The sequence below is a fragment of the Schistocerca cancellata genome, chromosome 6 (genome assembly GCF_023864275.1).
Source record: "Schistocerca cancellata isolate TAMUIC-IGC-003103 chromosome 6, iqSchCanc2.1, whole genome shotgun sequence".
NCBI lineage: Eukaryota > Metazoa > Arthropoda > Insecta > Orthoptera > Acrididae > Schistocerca > Schistocerca cancellata.
The window spans coordinates 53,713,119-53,734,970 of NC_064631.1; the positions used below are offsets into that span (position 1 = coordinate 53,713,119).

Here is a 21,852-nt window from a genome sequence, read left to right on the forward strand (position 1 = left end):
TATTCGAGGGCAGCGTGGAGGGTAAATATCGTAGGGGGAGACCAAGAGATGAATACACTAAGCAGATTCAGAAGGATGTAGGTTGCATTAGGTACTGGGAGATGATGAAGCTTGCACAGGATAGAGTAGCATGGAGAGCTGCATCAAACCAGTCTCAGGACTGAAAACCACAACAACACAACAGGCCACAGAACGGGCGCTTATGACCGTAGCAGTTTTGCGCCCTAAAACCATAAAAAAAACTCCGTCGGTTGCCGTTTTGTTTCCGGTTCGAAGTGATGAACTCGATTTTCATCGCCTATGATGATGATGATCGACAAAAAATTGTCACGGTCATCGTCGTAACGCGCAAGCAACTCTGCACAGATTTGCTCTTTATGGTCTTCTGTCAGGTGGCAAGGAAGCGAGCAGGCACACACACATCTTGTGCACCCCAGCTGATGGAGGAGTGTCTGCACTAGCAACGCAGACGTCCACTTAGGCAGTGTGGTGTCTGATTGTGACAGGCCGATCACCTCGAATGAGAGTGTGCGCACGTTCCAACACTGCAGGAGCCACAGCTGTGTGCGACTGGCACAACAGGCGAGCGGACAAGTGCGGACGATTCTCGTGCGATGATGACAATCGCCTCATCCAACGACTCGCCGGGCTTTCGTTCACTGACAGGCTTCTGTAGACATTCTGCAGGCGTTTAAAAATATCTGCGACACTCTGGTTTTGCGTCAAAAGAAACTCCGAGAGCTCCTTGTACGGAGCGCACATCCACTTAGCCATTTTGAAGGCTACTTACAGAGCCGCTACCAATCGGAACTTAATGAAACTATTGGCGCTGAAGCGGAAATATTACATAATGTTCCACAACAAATTCCGCGTTTTTCAACCGAAATTGACCGAGAAGAAAATGTGTTGAGTTACTTACTGAATGTGTCTCGTATAAATTCACAATATTCATTATTGGGCACAACACTCTGTATGAACAAGGTAACATTTGATATATAATAAGTTATAGTCCCTTAATGATTATTAATGAAAGGAAAGAAAATGCAAAAGAGAAAGCAGCTTATAAAGGTGAGAAGAGGTGTGGTCAGGTACACAGTAAACTGAAGACAATCTTGCTTTAATACAACATTCTACCTGCTTCAGATCAGACTAAAAAGCAGACGTGATACGTATTCCTCTGCCATAGGAACTGTTTGGGCGGACTGAGGAATCCACCAGTCAGAGACGTGGCAGTAAGGCTGCGTACGCAGTGGTGCTTCAAATGTAGGACACACTTCCATATTGCACAATCTAAATGGAGTAACATCAAAACTCCAGGGATTGCTGATGGCAACGTAACCACATGGGCAATCGCACATTGGTTATTATGCTTCATACGTCGTTTCCAAGGACGAATTAAATGTCATTCAAAGATACTGAAAATGAAACTGTTAGAGATGGAGCTTACACCAGAATTAGTATGACACGCGATGATCAAATAAACATGTCACAAATCTTACTAAAAAAGACCACTGATAAGTGGACATGGCCACATGCATCGCTGAGAAAGCCAATTGCTTGTACACATGCTTCTCTCTTCGATGAACTACAGGCCGACACGAAAGACCGTTAACATGGGAAAATTCAGTACTTCAGGGATGATGTTTGAAATGACACTGGGATTTATACACACCGAAAACAGTGCACAAAATGATGAACAGAAGGGGGTTCATATGATACAAATGCAGTAAGTAGCATAACAATTGACTTTTAGCAAAAACTATGTTCTTTATACCAAACGCCCTAATGACGTCGGACGGTCGCGGTAGACTTGAGACTTAGGTAATCTAATGTTCAAAAATCACATGAATTGATGTCTGGGAGTCTGCGAGGCCAACAAGCATGGCGGAAGTGGCGGCTCGTACACGATCCTCCTTAAACTACGTGCGTGAGAGATTGTGACGTAGCAACTACGTTACATGGTACTGTGTAAATGTAGCCCCCCCCCCCATTTTCACTTTCAGTTACATTTAAAACCTTCAAAAATAATACGCTATTTTGTTAAAATTCGACATGTTGAGAAACGTGGCTGTTGTACTAAGGTTTATAATTTATAAAAAAACAGCTACCAGCCACATGTATGGTTTAAAAAAGTTTATTATCTTCAGACCATGACCGGTTTCGGATTTTTCTTTATAAATCCATCTTCAGATGGCAGTTACAAGCATTCTAAGTTGGACCTAGTTTTGTTTTTGTTATTCGTTTGCTGCACTGGGAAAGAAAAGAAATATTTTTGTTGTCATATCGGTAATGGCAGAGTTGGAGGGTGTGGGGAGTAGCTAGTTATACGCGATAAAAAAATTTTCCTTTAAGGGCATTGCTGCAGTGTATATACAACACAGGCAGACTCCGCTGCGGGTATATAAACACTGACATATAGGCAAGAGATTAGTGTAGCGTTCGTGGCTTTCCAGCGCGCGTTCGGTAAATGCAGAAACGTGAACTATAACGATGTTATTACCAAATGCGTCCAGACGTCCCAGACCGCGCCGCTACTCCGCGCGGCAGCTCACAGGGATCTTGGATTATTGGCAACTGGACTGTGCGGTCTTCGAACGGAAACTTTTTGATCGCCCCCTCATATGGCTGCAGCCTCCTACTTACGTTACTCCAAGATGAAAACACGCAGGTGCGAAGAAGCCTAACTCGGTGACAAGTATCCCAGATCGGAACGGGCAGGATCGCTACACCATCTTCCGGACGACGAGCCAATCCTTCAGCGCATGCGCAAGGACTGCCGCTCCTCGTGTGCACTACCAACCACCACGCAACCTCGGCGCCCGCTGTCTGAAGCCGCATGCCGCTTTTGCGAGAAATTTTGAGCCGCCATCGAAGTCCTCTTTCTTGGCTGACCAGTAGTTTCTCCCTGCAGTCGTTGTGGCTTTAATATCGTCAGCTCTGGATCCTATGCTGTGCTGACAACAAGACCATCCAGCAATAGGATATGTATGTTTCATGAAGTTCAGAACTGAGTTCCGCAAAGCAGTTGGGTGTAACTCTCAAATTGTCAACAAAATCAATTTTGAAGTTTTCCGCCGAACGTCAGGAACTGTAAAATTTTACGAATACTTTGTGCCTGTTCTATCCGGCATGACGCGCAATAAATGCACAACCTACAGCGCCGCTCAATATTCGGCGATAATCTAAGAATTAGCGATTGTGGAGGACCTGGACGGGGACTGAGGATAAATGACGCTGGTGGGCACGTGGATCGCCCGGGCAGAGCGCCGAGGCAGTCCGCGCATTTGTGATAAACACTGTAGTTAACGGAGCTGCCTAGCTCCTGGGTTCGAGTCCCGGTCAGACAGATATTTTCACTCGTCAACGCCGATGCCACACAAAGTCCACATAAAGCTGATATCACCAGTTCTTTTCCTTTCTGTTCCTCCCCCCACCCCAATTCCCATTTACATAAATTAAATTCTCTAAATATAGGTTATTTTGCGCGCTAAGCACTGTGGATTACTCGATAGCGCTGGAGAACAGTCGTCAGGTAATAAAACCATCACTGGTTCGAATCTCGTTAGGTCCTTTCTTCATTTTACATTTTCGTTCATTGCGAATACGTACATCACTATAAAATTTATCAGATATATGATAACTGACATATATATATATATAATATCAATATTCCTTAGAAAAATGTGCGCAATCTTGTTTCCAATTACATATCACGTGCAAAATTTCAGTTCTCACTGCAAATGCAAATTCTTAATTATCGACACATTATAAAAGATTGTTGATAAAGATTGGTTAATTTCAAAAAATATACGTCCATTAACTGTCTTTTATAAAATATCGATGATTAAGAAGTTATATTTTTGCAATGAGAGCTGAAATTTCGCTTCGATATCTAATTATAAATAAAAATAAATGAATTTTTCATGAAAACAATAAAATACGTGTTAACTAGCATAGATTCGATGAATTTTATATTTAAATGATGTAGATATTCGAAAAATAAAAAAAAATAAAAAACCGGGAAGATGCGATTAGGACTCGGACACTGAGGGTTCTGTTCAAACTTAATTACGTTTATAGATAATTATAGTAGTAGTAGTAAAAGAAGAAGTTAAATATTATTGTTATCACTATTCCCGCCGGAGTTTCTACCCTGGGCTTGGATGTGTGTGTTATTCTTAGCATAAGTTTAAGTAGTGTGTAAGTCTGTGGCCCAATGCCTTAGCAGTCTGGTCCCTTAGGAATTCACAACATTTGAACATTTTTGAACATAATAATTATTATAACGTGTGCGTCAGTTGCCTAGTGCAAGTCTTTCAATTGGACGCCACGTCGACGACTTGGGTGTCCCTAACGTACCCCAGTTATACAGCCACGGAAAGGGGTAATATAGTTCAACGTGGAATCTGAACACGGCTTCTCATATCGTTGAGAGGTGAAGGAGAGATTAAAACGAATACTGAAAGATGCGTTGTCCGACTGAGACTCTACCCTTCTAGATCACCATGTTCGACATGTATATAGACGGTCTAGAGGTTTTGATGAATGAGTTTGCGAATATCGAAACATGTAACATATATCACCGTATCTTTTAATTGCGTTGACTTACAAACTTAAATTATTTACACCCCCAAGGGACCAACACAGTCATCAGATATGATTACAAATTGGCAACTTCTGGTGTTTTGCGTTCAGTTATACTGTGAAATGTTGCTGCTTGTCACACCTCATGATTCTAGGCCAATGGGAAGTATCCTATAGGTTTTGATTATTGAGTTATCGTGTATCAATACGTGTGACATAAACTGCTGAATCCTTTGACTGAATTGACTTAGAAGCATGAAATTTTTTCACCGGCAAGGGGCCATAGACCTTAATATGTGACATAAATTTGAACTTGTTATATATACCACTGCGTGAGAAAAAGGGTTGTTCACAGAAGGACAGACGGACGGACGAACGAATGAGAAAGCGATCCTGTAAGGGTTTCGTTTGTATAGATCAAGATGCGGAACGAAAAACATTCGAACCGGAAATCCATTGATTACCTGGTTACCGAGTGGTCCTCGATAGCTATTGTGAAAATTCGCCTTTGCGTAAGGAAAGTGCAAAGTCGATTTTCTGGATAATTTTGTCGAGTTGCATAGAACTGCTTTGGGATACTGATATTTGAGTTCCGAACTTCACATACTTCACTTACATAAAAAATACAAAAATCCGATTGTCAGGTGGTCTCCTCATAATTTGGAAATCTAGATCTCCGTTTATAAGCATTGTTGAACTGCTCACTTCGATCGCTTCTTCAATTGCGCCGTCCCACTACGAAGACGTCGACGAGAGAATTTTAGTACTTGTTTCGTTCATATCGTGCCCTGCGCTGAGACAATAATCGACCACTGCGGAGTTCTCTGATTAATCGAAACTCGTGCCGTCAGAGGTCGTCGCATACGTGTTCCACGGCGTGACATGTTTGTCAGAGAACGGAGACGAATGGTCGTCTTGCCACACGTCGGCATCGGCGGTGTATCTACGAAGAGTAATGAATTAACAAGGCTGAAATCGTCCTCCATCCGCCAACGAAACTTAGTTCTCCTAGGCTCAATAGAGGACAATTTTACTTTCAGAAGCCGTGGCGTTAGGGATTCCTTGTAGCTGCGGGAAGTCACACACTGAAGTGACAAAACTCACGGCATGGCTCCCAGTATCGTGTCAGACATCTTTTTGCCGGGTGTAGTGTAGAAACTCGACGTGACATCAACTCAACAGGTCGTTGGAAGTCCCCTGTAGAAACATAGAGCGTGTTGCAGCTATAGCCTTCCGTAGTTGCGAGTGTGTTGTCGGTGCTTGATTTTGTGCACGAACTGACCTCTCAGTATGTCTCATAAATGATCGATGGGATTCACTTTGGGTGACATGGATGGCCAAATGATTCGCCCGAACTGTCCAGAATATTCTTCAAACCAATCGCGAACAACTGTGGCCCAGTGACATCGGGCATTGTCATCGGTAAAAGTTCCATCGTTGTCTGAGGATGTAGGGTCCATGAATGCCTGTAAATGTTCTCCACGTTGCAGAACATACTCATTTCCAGTCAATAATCGGTCCAGTTGGACTTTATGCGTTCCAGGTAAACTCAGCCCACACCTTTAAGTAGCAACCACCAGCTTGTACTGTACCTTGTTGAAAACCTGGGTCCACGCCTTCGTGGGTCTGCGTCACACTCGAAACCTACCATCAACTTAGCAACTTATATCGGTTCTCATGTCACCAGGCCACAGTTTTCCAGTCGTTTTTGGTCCAACCGATACGGTCGCGAGCCCAGAAGAGGAGCAGTAGGCGTTGTCGTGCTGTTAGTGAAAGCACTCGCGTCTGCTGACATACACCATTTCGCCTAATTGACCTAACGGATACGTCGCCCCACATAGATTTTTGCGATTATTTGATGCAGTGTTGCTTTATTACAGTCTGTTTATTGGCTAATAATACGGGCTCCTAACTACCAACCCATTCTGTGAAAACCGCACGTCAATAGCACTTCCCACTTGCGCAATATTTGCGGTACAAGTATCGGGTGATTAACCAAGAACACCCATTACAGTTTTCTACGCACAAGTAGTCCGCTTAAGATTCAACTCTCGGAACAACTCTGAAATGGGTCGTTATGAACGGAAGAAGATCAACCATCCAGATTTGGTGGCTGAATCTACTTTCCGAAGTATCAGTGGCAACAATCCCATAAGATACTTCCAACCAACAGTCTTAAATCTCACTTAATACGCGTATAAATCTCCAGTCGTAGCACCCTCATCGTTGACCGTTCTTGACACCCAGAAGCACCATCCACAAATGGGAGGCATTATCTTCAACTCATCTGGACGGGAATGTGTACCGTATGGAGAGCAACAGTGCACTAATCACCGCACTGCAAGCATATCATTCCACAGTTTCACATATCCTACACTGACGGCACATTCTTGCTTCCTCTTTCCTGTCTCGCTTCAGTGTGTGTCCACACCAGCAAGCAACGGATTGCTCTCACGCGTATTCTATACAGGGTGTTACAAAAAGGTACGGCCAAACTTTCAGGAAACTTTCCTCACACACAAAGAAAGAAATTATGTTACGTGGACATGTGTCCGGAAACGCTTACTTTCCATGTTAGAGCTCATTTTATTACTTCTCTTCAAATCACATAATCATGGAATGGAAACAGACAGCAACAGAACGTACCAGCGTGACTTCAAACACTTTGTAACAGGAAATGTTCAAAATGTCCTCCGTTAGCAAGGATACATGCATCCACCCTCCGCCGCATGGAATCCCTGATGCGCTGATGCAGCCCTGGAGAATGGCGTATTGTATCACAGCCGTCCACATTACGAGCACTAAGAGTCTCTACATTTGGTACCGGAGTTGCGTAGACAAGAGCTTTCAAATGCCCCCATAAATGAAAGTCAAGAGGGTTGAGGTCAGGAGAGCGTGGAGGCCATGGAATTGGTCCGCCTCTACCAATCCATCGGTCACCGAATCTGTTGTTGAGAAGCGTACGAACACTTCGACTGAAATGTGCAGGAGCTCCATCGTGCACGAACCACATGTTGTGTCGTACTTGTAAAGGCAAATGTTCTAGCAGCACAGGTAGAGTATCCCGTATGAAATCATGATAACGTGCTCCATTGAGCGTAGGTGGAAGAACATACTGACGAAAGTAAAATGAGCTCTAACATGGAAATTAAGCTTTTCCGGACACATGTCCACATAACATCTTTTCTTTATTTGTGTGTGAGGAATGTTTCCTGAAAGTTTGGCCGTACCTTTTTGTAACACCCTGTGTGTATTTGTCTTTCTTTGGGCAGTCACGTCAGTTACTAAGATGTAAGTGCATGTCTATATTCGATGGGTGTTCGTTAGTCAAACTAACAATGTTGAATGCACTGTGTGTATTCACAGTAGACGTAACGTATTTTAAGTGTATTCAGAGTACCTGATTTCGAAGACTTCTTACCTACATACATTTCAATATGTTCGTCGAATCTCTCGTTTGTGAAATTTTTTTCCCTATCTTGAACTGCCGACTCCTTATTCATTTCTGTGAAGTGCACACGGCAAGTAAATTACCACTCCGGGTTTGCAGCCTCGTATGAAGTGTGAATTGCTTGCTTTAGCATAACGAAGGCATACACTGATCAGCCAGAACATTATGACCACCTGCCTAGTAGCCAGTATCTACGCCTTAGCCACGGCTAACAGAGCGACGCGTAGTGGTATGGAACCAATGAGGTCTTGGTAGGTCGCTGGAGGGAGTTGTCACCACATCTGCGCACACAAGTCACCTAATTTCCGTAAATTCTGTGCCGTAGGGCGAGGAGGGGAGGGCGGGGGGGGGGGGGGAGAAAAGAGACAGACGCCACGTTCAGTCACACTCCAGATGTGTTCGATCTGTTTCAGATCTGGCGAGTTAGGGTGCCAGAAAAGCAGGTGGAACTCGCCATTGTGTTCCTCGAACCACTCCATCACAATTCTGGCCTTGTGACACAGCGCATTGTCTTGTTGAAAAATGCCACTGAGGCGGGAAACAATGCTCATCATGAATGAGATTTTCACTCTGCAGCGGAGTCTGCGCTGATATGAAACTTCCTGGCAGATTAAAACTGTGTGCCCGACCGAGACTCGAACTCGGGACCTTTGCCTTTCGCGGGCAAGTGCTCTACCATCTGAGCTACCGAAGCACGACTCACGTCCGGTCTCACAGCCTTACTTCTGCCAGTATCTCTCGTCTCCTACCTTCCAAACTTTACAGAAGCTCTCCTGCGAACCTTGCAGAACTAGCACTCCTGAAAGAAAGGATATTGCGGAGACGAGAGATACTGGCAGAAGTAAGGCTGTGAGGCCGGACGTGAGTCGTGCTTCGGTAGCTCAGATGGTAGAGCACTTGCCCGCGAAAGGCAAAGGTCCCGAGTTCGAGTCTCGGTCGGGCACACAGTTTTAATCTGCCAGGAAGTTTCATAATGCTCATCATGAAAGACTGTACGTCGATTGCAACCAGTATACGATATTCCGTTCCTGTCATGGTGCCTTGCACGCGAGCTCCACTGATCCGTGGATGCATACGTGAATGTTCCCCAGAACATGATGGAGCCTCCGCCAACTTGCCTCCGTCCTCCAGTACAGGTGTCAAGAAGCTGTTTCCCTGGAAGACGACGGATCTGTGCCACTCCATCGGTATGATGAAGGTATCGGGATTCATCAAACTACTGCACCAACGTCCGGTGCCGATGTTCACGTGCTCATTTTAGTCGTAGTTGCCGATGTCGCGGAGTTAACATTGGCACATGCATGGGTCGTCGGCTGCAGGGGCTCACCGTTAGGAGTGTTCGGTTTACTGTGTGTTCAGAGATACTTGGACTCTGCCCAGCATAGGTCTGATGGTAGTTCCGCCGCAATTCGCCGCCAGTCCTGTTTTACCACTCTAACGAGCCTGCGACGTCCGTCGTCTGTAATGAGGAGTGGCTCTCCAACTCCTCATTCGTCTGCACGATGTTTTACCTTCGTTTCACCACGTACTGAAGACATCCACCACAGCACTTCTCGAACATCGGACAAATCGTTCAGCTTCCGAAATGCTCGTGCCGAGGCTCCTGGCCATCACGATCTTCCCTCAGTCAAACTCAGATCGTGCGCCTTCCCCACTCTACACACGGGCAGCACGCTCACTGATACTTAATGCACAGTGCGTGTATCTGACTTGCAGTCACTCCTCGCCAGGTGACACTGCGACCCCGTGGACGGGTTTATATCGATAGTAGGTGGGTGGTCATAATATTCCGGCTGATCAGTGTATATTATTAAATGTCGCAAGTCAGTGTCGTCTTAGGACGGCGAGGTCCGTTGCAGGCAGGTAACATACACCTGTACTTTGTCGTCACGGAAGAAGTCTGTTGTTTTGTTTTACGTAAATTTTTAACAATTTAATACTGGCCCAACAAATATTTTACAAAAGCTAGAGCCACACACTAACATATGCAAAAGAATGATAATCAATTGAAACCCTCAGCTGCCGACAGGTGGTGTTGATATACCTCGATGGGGACAGCTGAAAATGTGTGCCCCGACCGGGACTCGAACCCGGGATCTCCTGGTTACGTGGCAGACGCTCTGTCCATCTGTGCCACCGAGGACACAGATGAGTAGCGCGACTGCAGGGATTTATCCGTTGCGCGCTTCCCGTGAGACCTTAGTGTGCGCCAGTAATGAGTGGATGGGCAAATACCTATTTGGTACATTACGTATGTAGATTGTGGACAGTTGAGAATGTGGGTCTCACTGGATGCGTGCAAGGGATGAGTCCCTGTGTCCTCGGTGACTCAGAGGGATAGAGCGTCTGCCATGTAAGCAGGAGATCCCAGGTTCGAGTCCCGGTCGGGGCACACGTTTTCAGCTGTCCCCATCGAGGTATAACACCACCTGTCGCGAGCTGAGGGTTTCAATTAAATATCATTTATTCTAGACAAGCTGCACGGTCATCAATGGTATCCGTCCTTTCGAGAACAGTTACTATCTTCATATATATGCTTCTGTACACTGCCAAATATTTTACAAAACCTCTTATATAAGAGATCGTTCTCATAATTATCTTTATGTCTACAAGGGGCCTTAATAAAAATTAGTTCCCCTTTAAATAGAAACTAAAAAAATGAGTTTCGCCTTCTGTAGTCTCTGTAAGTGGACACAAAGAAACCACCGCTGTTCTGCCGTAAAATCTACGTAGGATTTATAGGTTATTTACTAATTACCAGTGTGAGGAAGGTCGAGCTGGTTAAGGCAAGCGCTTGCGTTAAGCCGGACATCCACGTAACAGTCTCGGTCCGGCACAAACTTTTCACTATCAAATTTTTTCGACGCTCGATTGCGATTGACGTCGGCGTTTCCTTCGAATTTGCAGTGGAAGACGCTACGAGGGAGACGATGAAAGTCACGGGTAAGCTTGCAACATTTCGGGGGCTCGAGGTCAGTAAATGGTCAGGAAATGTACTACGTTCTTCAAAATAAATATCACGTAATCTGAGTCTGTGCCTTTTAAGTCATCTTGCGGCATGTGACAGTGGCGCCTTTGTCTACGAATGTCACTTCCCCACCCCCCCCCCCCCTTTCCTGTTCTATTCGCCACTACCTTGTTCGTAAGCCTCATTGTCATCTCTTTAATTTCACCCTAATGGCCCTTTGACGGATATACATAGGAGGAAACAATGTATTGGTTGATTCTTCGAGGAACGTACGCTCTAGGAATTTTAATGGTAGACCACACCATGATGAACGACGCCCCTCTTTCAATGTCTACCACTGCAGCGGGCTGAATCTCTCAGATGGTTTCGCGCATGCTGAATGAACCTGTGACGAAACGCGCTGCGCTTCATTGGACTTTCCCTGTTTCTTCTATCAACCCCGTCTATTACGCATCCCAGACTGACGAGCAATATTCATGTGTTATTCGCAAGAGCGTTCTGTAAGCTGCCTACATCGCGGGTACACTGCCCTTCCTAAGGATTCACCCATTAATCTGTTGGCATCTGCTTTACCTGCGATAAGTTCTGTGTGGTCGTTAATTTTTCAATCGCTCTTTACGCATATTACCTGATATTTAATGGCTATAAGTGCTTCCATATATTTCTCAGCGCTCGTGTAACCATGCAAGAAGCGTCTTTTTTCCTATACATTTCCAAATCTTTGTTTGTTTATGCTGGCGATGGATTGCCAACCCCTGCACCAAGCGTCAATGGCTTACAGGTCTTCCTACATTTCGCTAAAATTTCCTAGTCATGCCACTTCTCTGTGTATAGAACCACCATCCGCAAAGATCTTGTAAGGGGAGGTAGTGACATTCGGATCACGAATTTATTTCACACTTGGTACACTTTTACTATTCCATTAGGAAAGCAAAATGTCCAAGTAGTAAGGCGTAGTACTTACCGATTTCGAGAAAATAGCAAGAAGAGTGTTACGCACCAGTAATGTACCGATGCGTTGTTACCACGAGCACGAGATGGCGGCGGTCACGCGGTTACCGTTCAAGCTCCGTAATCGGTGGATCGGTGGATCAAATCCTGCTCATAGTTTTTATTTATATATTTTTCAACGCTAGTCACATTATTTCATACATATTACGTTTGAGAGGCAATATGATGAAAAGAAGTGTATTTGCGTGAACTCTTATTGGATTTCCAGTGTTGTTTGGTTTTTCTCCAATTTTCATAAGCGCAATAAATACTATATGTATAATTATCTAAAAATAAAATGTATGCCTGTCATGATTTCCGAAATCTCTTATACCTGTAATCTGGTAAGGACGAGGGACAGGCTTGGAAAGTCCAAATCAAACACAGATAAATGAAAGTGTAAATAGCTGTATTCCATAATACAACGAGTTAAAATACGACAGAATACGAAAGGAATGTACAATTAATCGTGGCATGTCTTTCCGACATTACAAGTTGCAGGGCGACATTTTTCTCACAGACATAGAGTGAAACGGTATCTGCTTCATCGAATGCAGTTTTTCCACATGCAAAATGATTCATAACAGTTTCTAAGGACAAACAAATCTTTGACACTTTGAAAAATTTCTCTTTCTTCGAACAATCCGGACGCTACCAACGCGCAGCGCAAAGTTTCGCCCAAGTAGTACGCTTCACTAATTGTAAATAATGTTGTCCTTGTAAACTGTTAAAAGTGTACAAAGTCTGAAGTAAATCCTTGATCCGAACGACGTGGCCTCACCTTATTCGTTAGACACTTTACTTCACACGATCAGGCTCAGAGGACACGGTGCAACTACAGAATTGATGCTCTTCCATTGAAATCTGTTTCCATCTTTCTGCCACCAGTCAGATCTGTCAGTTAGTAGCAGGTCCTTATCAACACCATCTCCCCATCTTTCACCTGGACTACCAAGGGATCTTCTTCTGCGGGGGGTAAAATCCATGGATATCGAAGGTCATCAGGGTTTATTATTTTATTTCATTTTTATTTTTTCATCAGTCTTCTGATTGGTTTGATGCTGCTCGCCACGAATTCCTCTCCTGTTCTGCTGGGACAACCTCTTCATCTCAGAGTAGCGCTTGCAACCTACGTTCAGTTATCTGCTGGATGTATTCCAATCTCTGTCTTCCTCTACAGTGCCATGGAAGTCATTGTCTCATATGCTGTCCCTTCTCCTTATCGCTGTTTTTGTCCTATTCCTTTCCTCTCCGAGTCTGCGCAGAACCACCTCATTCCTTACGTTATCAGACCACCTAATTTTCAACTTTCTTCTATAGCACCACATCTCAAATGCTTCGATTCTCTTCTGTACCGGTTTTCCTTGCTTCACTGCCGTACAGTGCTGTACTCCAGACGAACATTTTCAGAAATTTCTTCCTCAAATTAAGGCCTATGTTTGATACTAGTAGATTTATCCCGGCCAGGAATGCCCTTTTTGTCATTGATAGGCTGCTTTTCATGTCCTCTTTACTCCGTCCGTCATTGGTGGCAGGTAGCAGAATTCCTTACCTTCATCTACTGGGTGACCATCAATCCTGATAATAAGTTTCTCACTGTTCTCATTTCTGCTACTTCTCATTACTATGGCCTTTCTTCGATTTATTCTCAATCTATTCTCTATACTCATTAGATTGTTCATTCCATCCAACAGATCATGGAATTATTCTCCAGTTTCACTCAGGACAGCAATGTCATCAGCGAACCGTATCATTGATATCCATTCAACGTGAATTTTAATTCCACTCCTGAACCTTTCTTTTATTTCCATCATTGCTTCTTCAATGCACAGATTGAACAGTAGGGGTGAAAGATTACATCCCTGTCTTACACCCTTTTTAATCCGAGGACTTCGTTCTTGGTCATCCACTCTTATCATTCCCTCTTGGCTCTTGTACATATTGTATGTTACCCGTCTCCCCCTATAGCTTACCCCTATTTTTGTCAGAATTTCGAACATCTTGCACCACTTTACATTGTCGGCCGCTTTTTTCAGGTCGACAAATCCTAGGAACGTGTCTTGATTTTTCTTCAGTCTTGCTTCCATTATCAACCGCAACGTCAGAACTGCCACTCTCGTCCCTTCACCTTTTCTATAGCCGAACTGATTGATCGTCATCGAGCACATCCTCAATCTTTTACATTCTGTATGTTATTCTTGTCAGCCGGCCGTGGTGGCCGAGCGGTTCTAGGCGCTTCAGTCTGGAACCGCGCGACCGCTACGGTCGCAAGTTCGAATCCTGCCTCGGGCATGGATGTGTGTGATGTCCTTAGGTTAGTTAGGTTTAATTAGTTCTAAGTTCTAGGGGACTGATGACCTTAGAAGTTACGTCCCATAGTGCTCAGAGCCATTTGAACCATCTGTTATTCTTAACTTGGATGCATGAGCTGTTAAGCTGATTGCGTGATAATAGTCGCACCCGTCAGCTCTTGCATTCTTCTGAATTGTGTGGATGATATTTTTCTGAAAGTCAGATGGTATGTCGCCATACTCATACTTTCTGCACACCAAAGCGAAAAGTCATATTGTTGCCACTTCCCACAATGATTTTAGCTGACTATATAAACCGTTTGGTTCTAATTAGGCCTACGATATATAGTCTGTTGGAGATATCATCCATCTTACAGTTACGCCGGATCCTCTATTTCCACGTGACTCCAACTTGTTCCGAACCATAGATTTTTCTCAAGACTGTCCGCCTGAAAATGAGAAGATACGTTGATCCTTTTATTCCCAAAATTCTGCAACAGTACACCTCTACGGGTTCGATCAGTCTTTTGTACAACTGAATTCCAGAATTTCTTGAAAGATTACGCAATTTGAAAAACTGACCCAAACTGAAGAACAATCTGTTTGGGGCTTGAATCTTCGCTTTGGTTCCTTGCTCACACAATGCGCCCTCAGATAATTAAAATTGTGAACACTTTTGTAGAACTGGGTCCCGGTTCCTAGTGACTGGGGCTGGTCTGTTGTATAGGAACGAGTTCTGATTTTGACTGGATACTCGATCTTCGATTCATTCACAAGAAGACCGTCCTTGCTCGCTGCCGGAAATGATCATGACGCTGAAATAAGAGAAAGTTGGAGCCATAGTGTCTCGTTTCATTGCACGTTCGATTTGTAAACACTATGTGTCCCCAGTGAGACGCCGGACAGTGGCTTGAGGAGTAAAGATGTAGATGTAAATCTTAACTACACTGCCCTCCTTCATAGTGTAACTGCCCTCAGAAATCTTTTTCGATCTATCAAAGACACACCAAGCATGATTTTACTAGAATTTCCGTGCAAAATAATTGTCTATGGGTGATAATTGTGGAGATGAAATGAGAGGACGGCGCTGCGGACTTAACGTTGTATGTTGCTTTCAAACCGGCTCCGCCATGCTAGTTTATCCAAAACATTAGCAGACGATTGCTTATCGTTCTTAATTTCTGTCATGTGTACGCAGCAGATGTATTAAATAATAAATGTTACAGTGCGTTCCTCAGTAATACAACATCAGGAAGGTATTTGCAGGAAATTCTATGGTTTAAAGTGCCTCTTTGATCCAGTAATACTACGCATTTCGCCGCGTTAACGTAACCTTTTTTGTTATAAGTTTCGAATAACCAGGAAGAGAGTTGCGTGATACGAAAAGGCTGTGTTCATGATCCAACGCGTTTCTTAATACGGACTACGAAACCGATGTTTGGTCACTTCCTTCTTTCTAAAAGTGCTGTGAACGTACTTTGTCATGTTTGTTTGGTTTCCAATCTTTCCTTCAATGTTGGATTGATAGGAAATGTGAAGTTAAATCACAGAAACAAATCCATTACTGTAAAAGTAAATAGCGCGACTAAAATTGATGCATATAAAAGAAAACATTGATTGAAAGAGTCTGTTACGAATGAAATGTGTTTCCTTCACATTTCAGACCACAATCGTAACGATTAGTACACCTGTAAATGACGCAAGCGGGCATTTTCTTTATCGTAACGGTGCTACCAAGAGCTAAATTTTGGGCCTGCTAACAGTCGAACGTCATGACAGCTCTCCTTATTACAGCTCCATGATGATAAATCATTAAAGGATATTTTCTTTGCAGTTGGCACTGTTGTAGCTAGGCACATTTTCCATATGTCGGAAAATGAATGTAGTATACCACTTACCAAATAACGTATTCGAGACTTTCGTTTCCAACTTAGTGTACTGACAAAACCAAAATATTAACTTCGATCTTCAGAAACGTTATACTGACTGAGCGACCTATATATCAGTTCCCAAACCGAAACTCAAAACCACGTGGCTACTACTGCACTGTCTTGTATACATATTCGACGGTACATATGTTATTCTACGTAACTGAAAAACTCACTGATTGATTTACTACTGAAAGTTGGTGTTTTGTAAGATGTTGCATATCTCATGAACATTTTAAAACTGCGTGGAATCTTCGGTCGTAAACTCAGTTTGTAATCTCTTATGACTTTTACATGAATATAGTTAATCTGTCGTTTCTGAAAAAATATTGATATTTAATGGTTTCATTACAGAGTTGTTACTGCAAGTGTTTCTCGGCTAACATGATATCGGCGTTTGTATAAAATTCAAGTAGTATTGTACACAAATTCTTCGGTGTGAGAAAATGTTAAGATTATATTGCAAGAGTGTTGACAATTTTACAATTGCAGGGATGGTGTTCGAACTCCTAATTTTCATAACAAAACTGGATAATTAGTTGAAATTTTGTTCAAACAAGAATGTAAACCAAATTAAAGATATTGGAAACGTGGGCCTAAGCATAGGAATACACAAATCAGTAAATATGCAACATGTAAAAGCAGAGTACACGACTGTAGCAGCGAATGTGCTAGCTCACTCGATATCGATCAGTACAGTAAGTGAAACTGATTGGCAGATAAAAACTGTGTGCCGGACCGAGACTCTAACTCGAGGCCATTACCTTTCACGGGCAGGTGCTCTACCTCTGAACAACCCAATCACAACTCGAGACCCGTCCTCATGTCATTCTGGAAACATGCCCCAGCCCAAAGCTGTAACTAAGGCCAGTATTTGTCCAATATCATTGTCAAATATCTTTGTCAAAGAAATTTGTTGATGTAATAGGGACCTTTGTCAAATGTCGTCAAATATTTGATCAAATCTAGGGCCTCGCTGTAGATTTGATCAAAGAAGTCGCTTGTCTTCTGTTCACTGCAATGTGACATGCTACCACGTGGAGCGGTAGCATCGCTGCATCGTTAATTCGTCTGTAGTGTTTTTATAAACATTGCCGGTAAATAAAACTGGCGTGTACCGATAACTAAAAAATTAATAGAGATGCATGAAGCTGATGCGGCGCTTTACAACGTGAGGCACCCTGAATACAAAAATATATTAAGAAAATTGGAGACCTGACCTGACCTAACCTAACCTAACCTAACCCTCTCCTGTAGCAAGAGATCCGTGTGTTACACTGAGCCTGTCTTCTGCACGTGTAGCAATTCATAAGTGCATATTGTGCTTTGTGATATGAGGATACGCTTCACTGAGCACATACAGAAATGTATGCTCATCCATTATTAACAAACTGATGTACGACTTGACATCATCCACTATAAGCTCACGTAACAAGTTTTGTTCAATGCTTTTATCGTGTCGTCGTAAAACCCACGGCTTCACCCAGGTACGTTTCCTTTTTTTCCGCCGCTTCTCTCCCGCATATGCACACAGTGCAGTTGTGGTACATGCAACTGCTGCGGTTAATAACAAGTTGTTGTTTCAGCCTTCTTGAACTTTGACGAAAAATAGGACGACAGTGTAATACCCCTTTTTAGCACCACTTCAAAGATCTTTGTCAAATATATTTGACGAATATTTGATCACATCTTTGATCAAATCTTTGACAAAGAAATCTGATAGTGTAATACCAGCCTAAGCCATGTTTCTGCAGTATCTTTTCTTCCACCAGTGCTGATCTTGCAAGTCTCGCAGGGAAGGTTCTGTGATGTCTGGAAGGCAGGAGACGAGGTACAGGTGGAAGTAAAACTGTGAAGACGGGTCGTGAGTCGCGCTTGGGTAGCTGACTGGTAGAGCACTTGCCCGCGAGGGGTAAAGGCTCCGAGTTCGAATCTCGGTCCGACACACAGTTTTAATCTGCTAGAAAGTTTCGTATCAGCGCACACTTCGCTGTATAGCGAAATTTTCGTTCTGAACACAGTAAGTGTTTCCCTACTCCGCCACGTTATAATGGTGTCCACACTAAATGGCAGTATCCACAGTGGTAAAGTACAGCCGTGTGCATAAATTCGTGTCGATGTTGGCTTACGCAGAGACTGCCCCAGTTTTCGCGCGTTTCTAGCAACTGTCGATGGTTACGAGGTGGGAGCTTAATGATGCCAGTTGTGTACGACAGAAAGGGCGAGGAGCACCAGGGCCAGGCAGCTGGTGTGGACGGACAACGCGGACCTGCGCCAGAAGCTGGCGTCCAAGGCGAAGCCGCAGGTGGTGGACACGTGGGTGGAGGTGGCCGGCGGCGCGAAGGCGCAGGTGCGGATGCTGCTGCCGCCAGACATGGACACGTCCGGAGCCGAGCAGCGGCCCGCGCTCGTGCATGTGTGAGTAGCCCACACCTCGTAGCACATAAAATTAGTTAATGGTAGGCTTAACCATAACATTCCCAGTCGCAAAATTTCGAAGTACGAGGTGCATTCAAGTTCTAAGGCCTCCGATTTTTTTCTAATTAACTACTCACCCGAAATCGATGAAACTGACGTTACTTCTCGACGTAATCGCCCTGCAGACGTACACATTTTTCACAACGCTGACGCCATGATTCCATGGCAGCGGTGAAGGCTTCTTTAGGAGTCTGTTTTGACCACTGGAAAATCGCTGAGGCAATAGCAGCATGGCTGGTGAATGTGCGGCCACAGAGTGTGTCTTTCATTGTTGGAAAAAGCCAAAAGTCACTAGGAGCCAGGTCAGGTGAGTAGGGAGCATGAGAAATCACTTCAAAGTTGTTATCACGAAGAAACTGTTGCTTAACGTTAGCTCGATGTGCGGGTGCGTTGTCTTGGTGAAACAGCACACGCGCAGCCCTTCCCAGACGTTTTTGTTGCAGTGCAGGAAGCAATTTGTTCTTCAAAACATTTTCGTAGGATGCACCTGTTACTGTAGTGCTCTTTGGAACGCAATGGGTAAGGATTACGCCCTCGCTGTCCCAGAACATGGACACCATCATTTTTTCAGCACTGGCGGTTACCCGAAATTTTTTTGGTGGCGGTGAATCTGTGTGCTTCCATTGAGCTGACTGGCGCTTTGTTTCTGGATTGAAAAATGGCATCCACGTCTCATCCATTGTCACAACCGACGAAAAGAAAGTCCAATTCATGCTGTCGTTGCGCGTCAACTTTGCTTGGCAACATGCCACACGGGCAGCCGTGTGTTCGTCCGTCAGCATTCGTGGCACCCACCTGGATGACACTTTTCGCATTTTCAGGTCGTCATGCAGGATTGTGTGCACAGAACCCACAGAAATGCCAACTCTGGAGGCGATCTGTTCAACAGTCATTCGGCGATCCCCCAAAACAATTCTCTTCACTTTCTCGATCATGTCATCAGACCGGCTTGTGCGAGCCCGAGGTTGTTTCAGTTTGTTGTCACACGATGTTCTGCCTTCATTAAACTGTCGCACCCACGAAGGCACTTTTGACACATCCATAACTCCATCACCACATGTGTCCTTAAACTGTCGATGAATTTCAATTGGTTTCACACCACGCAAATTCAGAAAAAAATGATTGCACGCTGTTCAAGTAAGGAAAACGGCCCCATTTTAAGTATTTAAAACAGTTCTCATTCTCGCCGCTGGCGGTAAAATTCCATCTGCCGTATGGTGCTGCCATCTCTGGGACGTATTGACAATGAACATGGCCTCATTTTAAAACAATGTGCAAGTTTCTATCTCTTTCCAGTCTGGAGAAAAAAAATCGAAGGCCTTAGAACTTGAATGCACCTCGTAAATAACTGTTATACGTTAAGTTCTATGTGGTTGCAGATGACAAACTGTGAAACAAAAGCAACTGCAATAAACAACATAAAAATCTATGAAATCCACAGCATGTGGTAACAAGGTGTATATACAGGCTGTTACAAAAAGGTATGGCCAAACTTTCAGGAAACATTCCTCACACACAAAGAAAGAAAATATGTTATGTGGACATGTGTCCGGAAACGCTTACTTTCCATGTTAGAGCTCATTTTATTACTTCTCTTCAAATCACATTAATCATGGAATGGAAACACACAGCAACAGAACGTACCAGCGTGACTTCAAACACTTTGTTACAGGAAATGTTCAAAATGTCCTCCGTTAGCGCGGATACATGCACCCACGCTCCGTCGCATGGAATACCTGATGCGCTGATGCAGCCCTGGAGAGTGGCGTATTGTACCACAGCCGTCCACAATACGAGCACGAAGAGTTTTTACATTTGGTACCGGGGTTGCGTAGACAAGAGCTTTCAAGTGCCCCCATAAATGAAAGTCAAGAGGGTTGAGGTCAGGAGAGCGTGGAGGCCATGGAATTGGTCCGCCTCTACCAATCCGTCGGTCACCGAATCTGTTGTTGAGAAGCGTACGAACACTTCGACTGAAATGTGCAGGAGCTCCATCGTGCCTGAACTAGAGTGCTGCAACGCTCAGTGTTTGACCGGTCACGGCTCGCCTGTTGACGGGGGGACCGAGCCGCTCGTGTCCGGCCCCACACGACTCGGCTCGGTCACGTACTCGCCACATGTCTGTTGTCCGGATTCCGGACACGCGGATAACCGAGCATGACCGGTCACCGCTGACGTCTCACCTCGCCTCGCCGCGGCTCGCTGCTCTGTACTTTACTGTACAAATCCAACGCCTCTCTCTCTCTTTTAATACAAAAGTAACATTTCCAAGAACGGGTACCTGACACAGCTAAATTCATAAAGCACCTGGAAAGTAAAATGATATTTCAATACAATCGCGGATAGAAGACGAGTCTCATGTCCAAACAAAAGAGATATTTTTCCTTTCATTTATAGGAAACATTAAATAAGTGCTTTCCCTGTAATTTAGAAGACAACCATCTTCATAAAGAAAGCATACAAAGAACATTAAACATTTACAGACGTAACTTGTCATATGTTTCAATTGTTTGCAACATAAACAAAATTATAGTTATTGTTGATCAGCAGGAAATCACTAATGCGTTCCGGATTTAATTGGCTGCAGCAATTTGTTAGTAACATGCCGGCTTTACTAACGCACCTTTCATTAGGTGCGCTTGTTGCTGGGATACGTAAAATACGTCTTGCAACTGCAGCCAAACCTGGCAGATCTGTTTCATGTCTGCTCCACCACTTTAAGATGTCATCATCATCTCCGGGGTGCATTAAAATGTACAGATCTACTTCATCTGATACATATGATCTGTTTTTCCTCCATTTCTTGAAACGAGCTCTCTTTTTGGGTGGTGATGACAGTACTTGAAGGATCTATGATAATAAACAAAAGACACAAGTAACACAAAACTGATATGGAAATCATCGAAACATTCCCGTAAGAGACCGATGACCTCGCTGTTTGGTCTCTCCCCCCAAACAACCCGACCCCCGGTTCCATAAAAACGAGATGTTTTACGTTAATGAAATATTATACGAGTCACAACATTTCCGTTTCTCTATAGTACACTTTCCACTAACTATGCAAAAACGATTATGTTAATGATTGAATGTTGTACCTGCGTACGTAGCACACATTTGTCGCACATCGTTAAGAATTTCCTGCTTTTCACTTACTTCAAGCAT

General features: G+C 44.0%; 1 protein-coding gene across 2 annotated transcripts in view; it reads left to right on the top strand.

The window, feature by feature from the left end:
* LOC126191448 (venom dipeptidyl peptidase 4-like) overlaps positions 1-21,852 on the top strand; it is a 362,149-nt gene that overhangs the window by 263,638 nt on the left and 76,659 nt on the right. For both annotated transcript variants that reach the window (XM_049932327.1, XM_049932328.1), the window contains one exon: positions 18,429-18,630. In XM_049932327.1, coding sequence (XP_049788284.1) covers positions 18,429-18,630 — 202 coding nt within the window. The remainder of the gene's footprint in view (positions 1-18,428; positions 18,631-21,852) is intronic.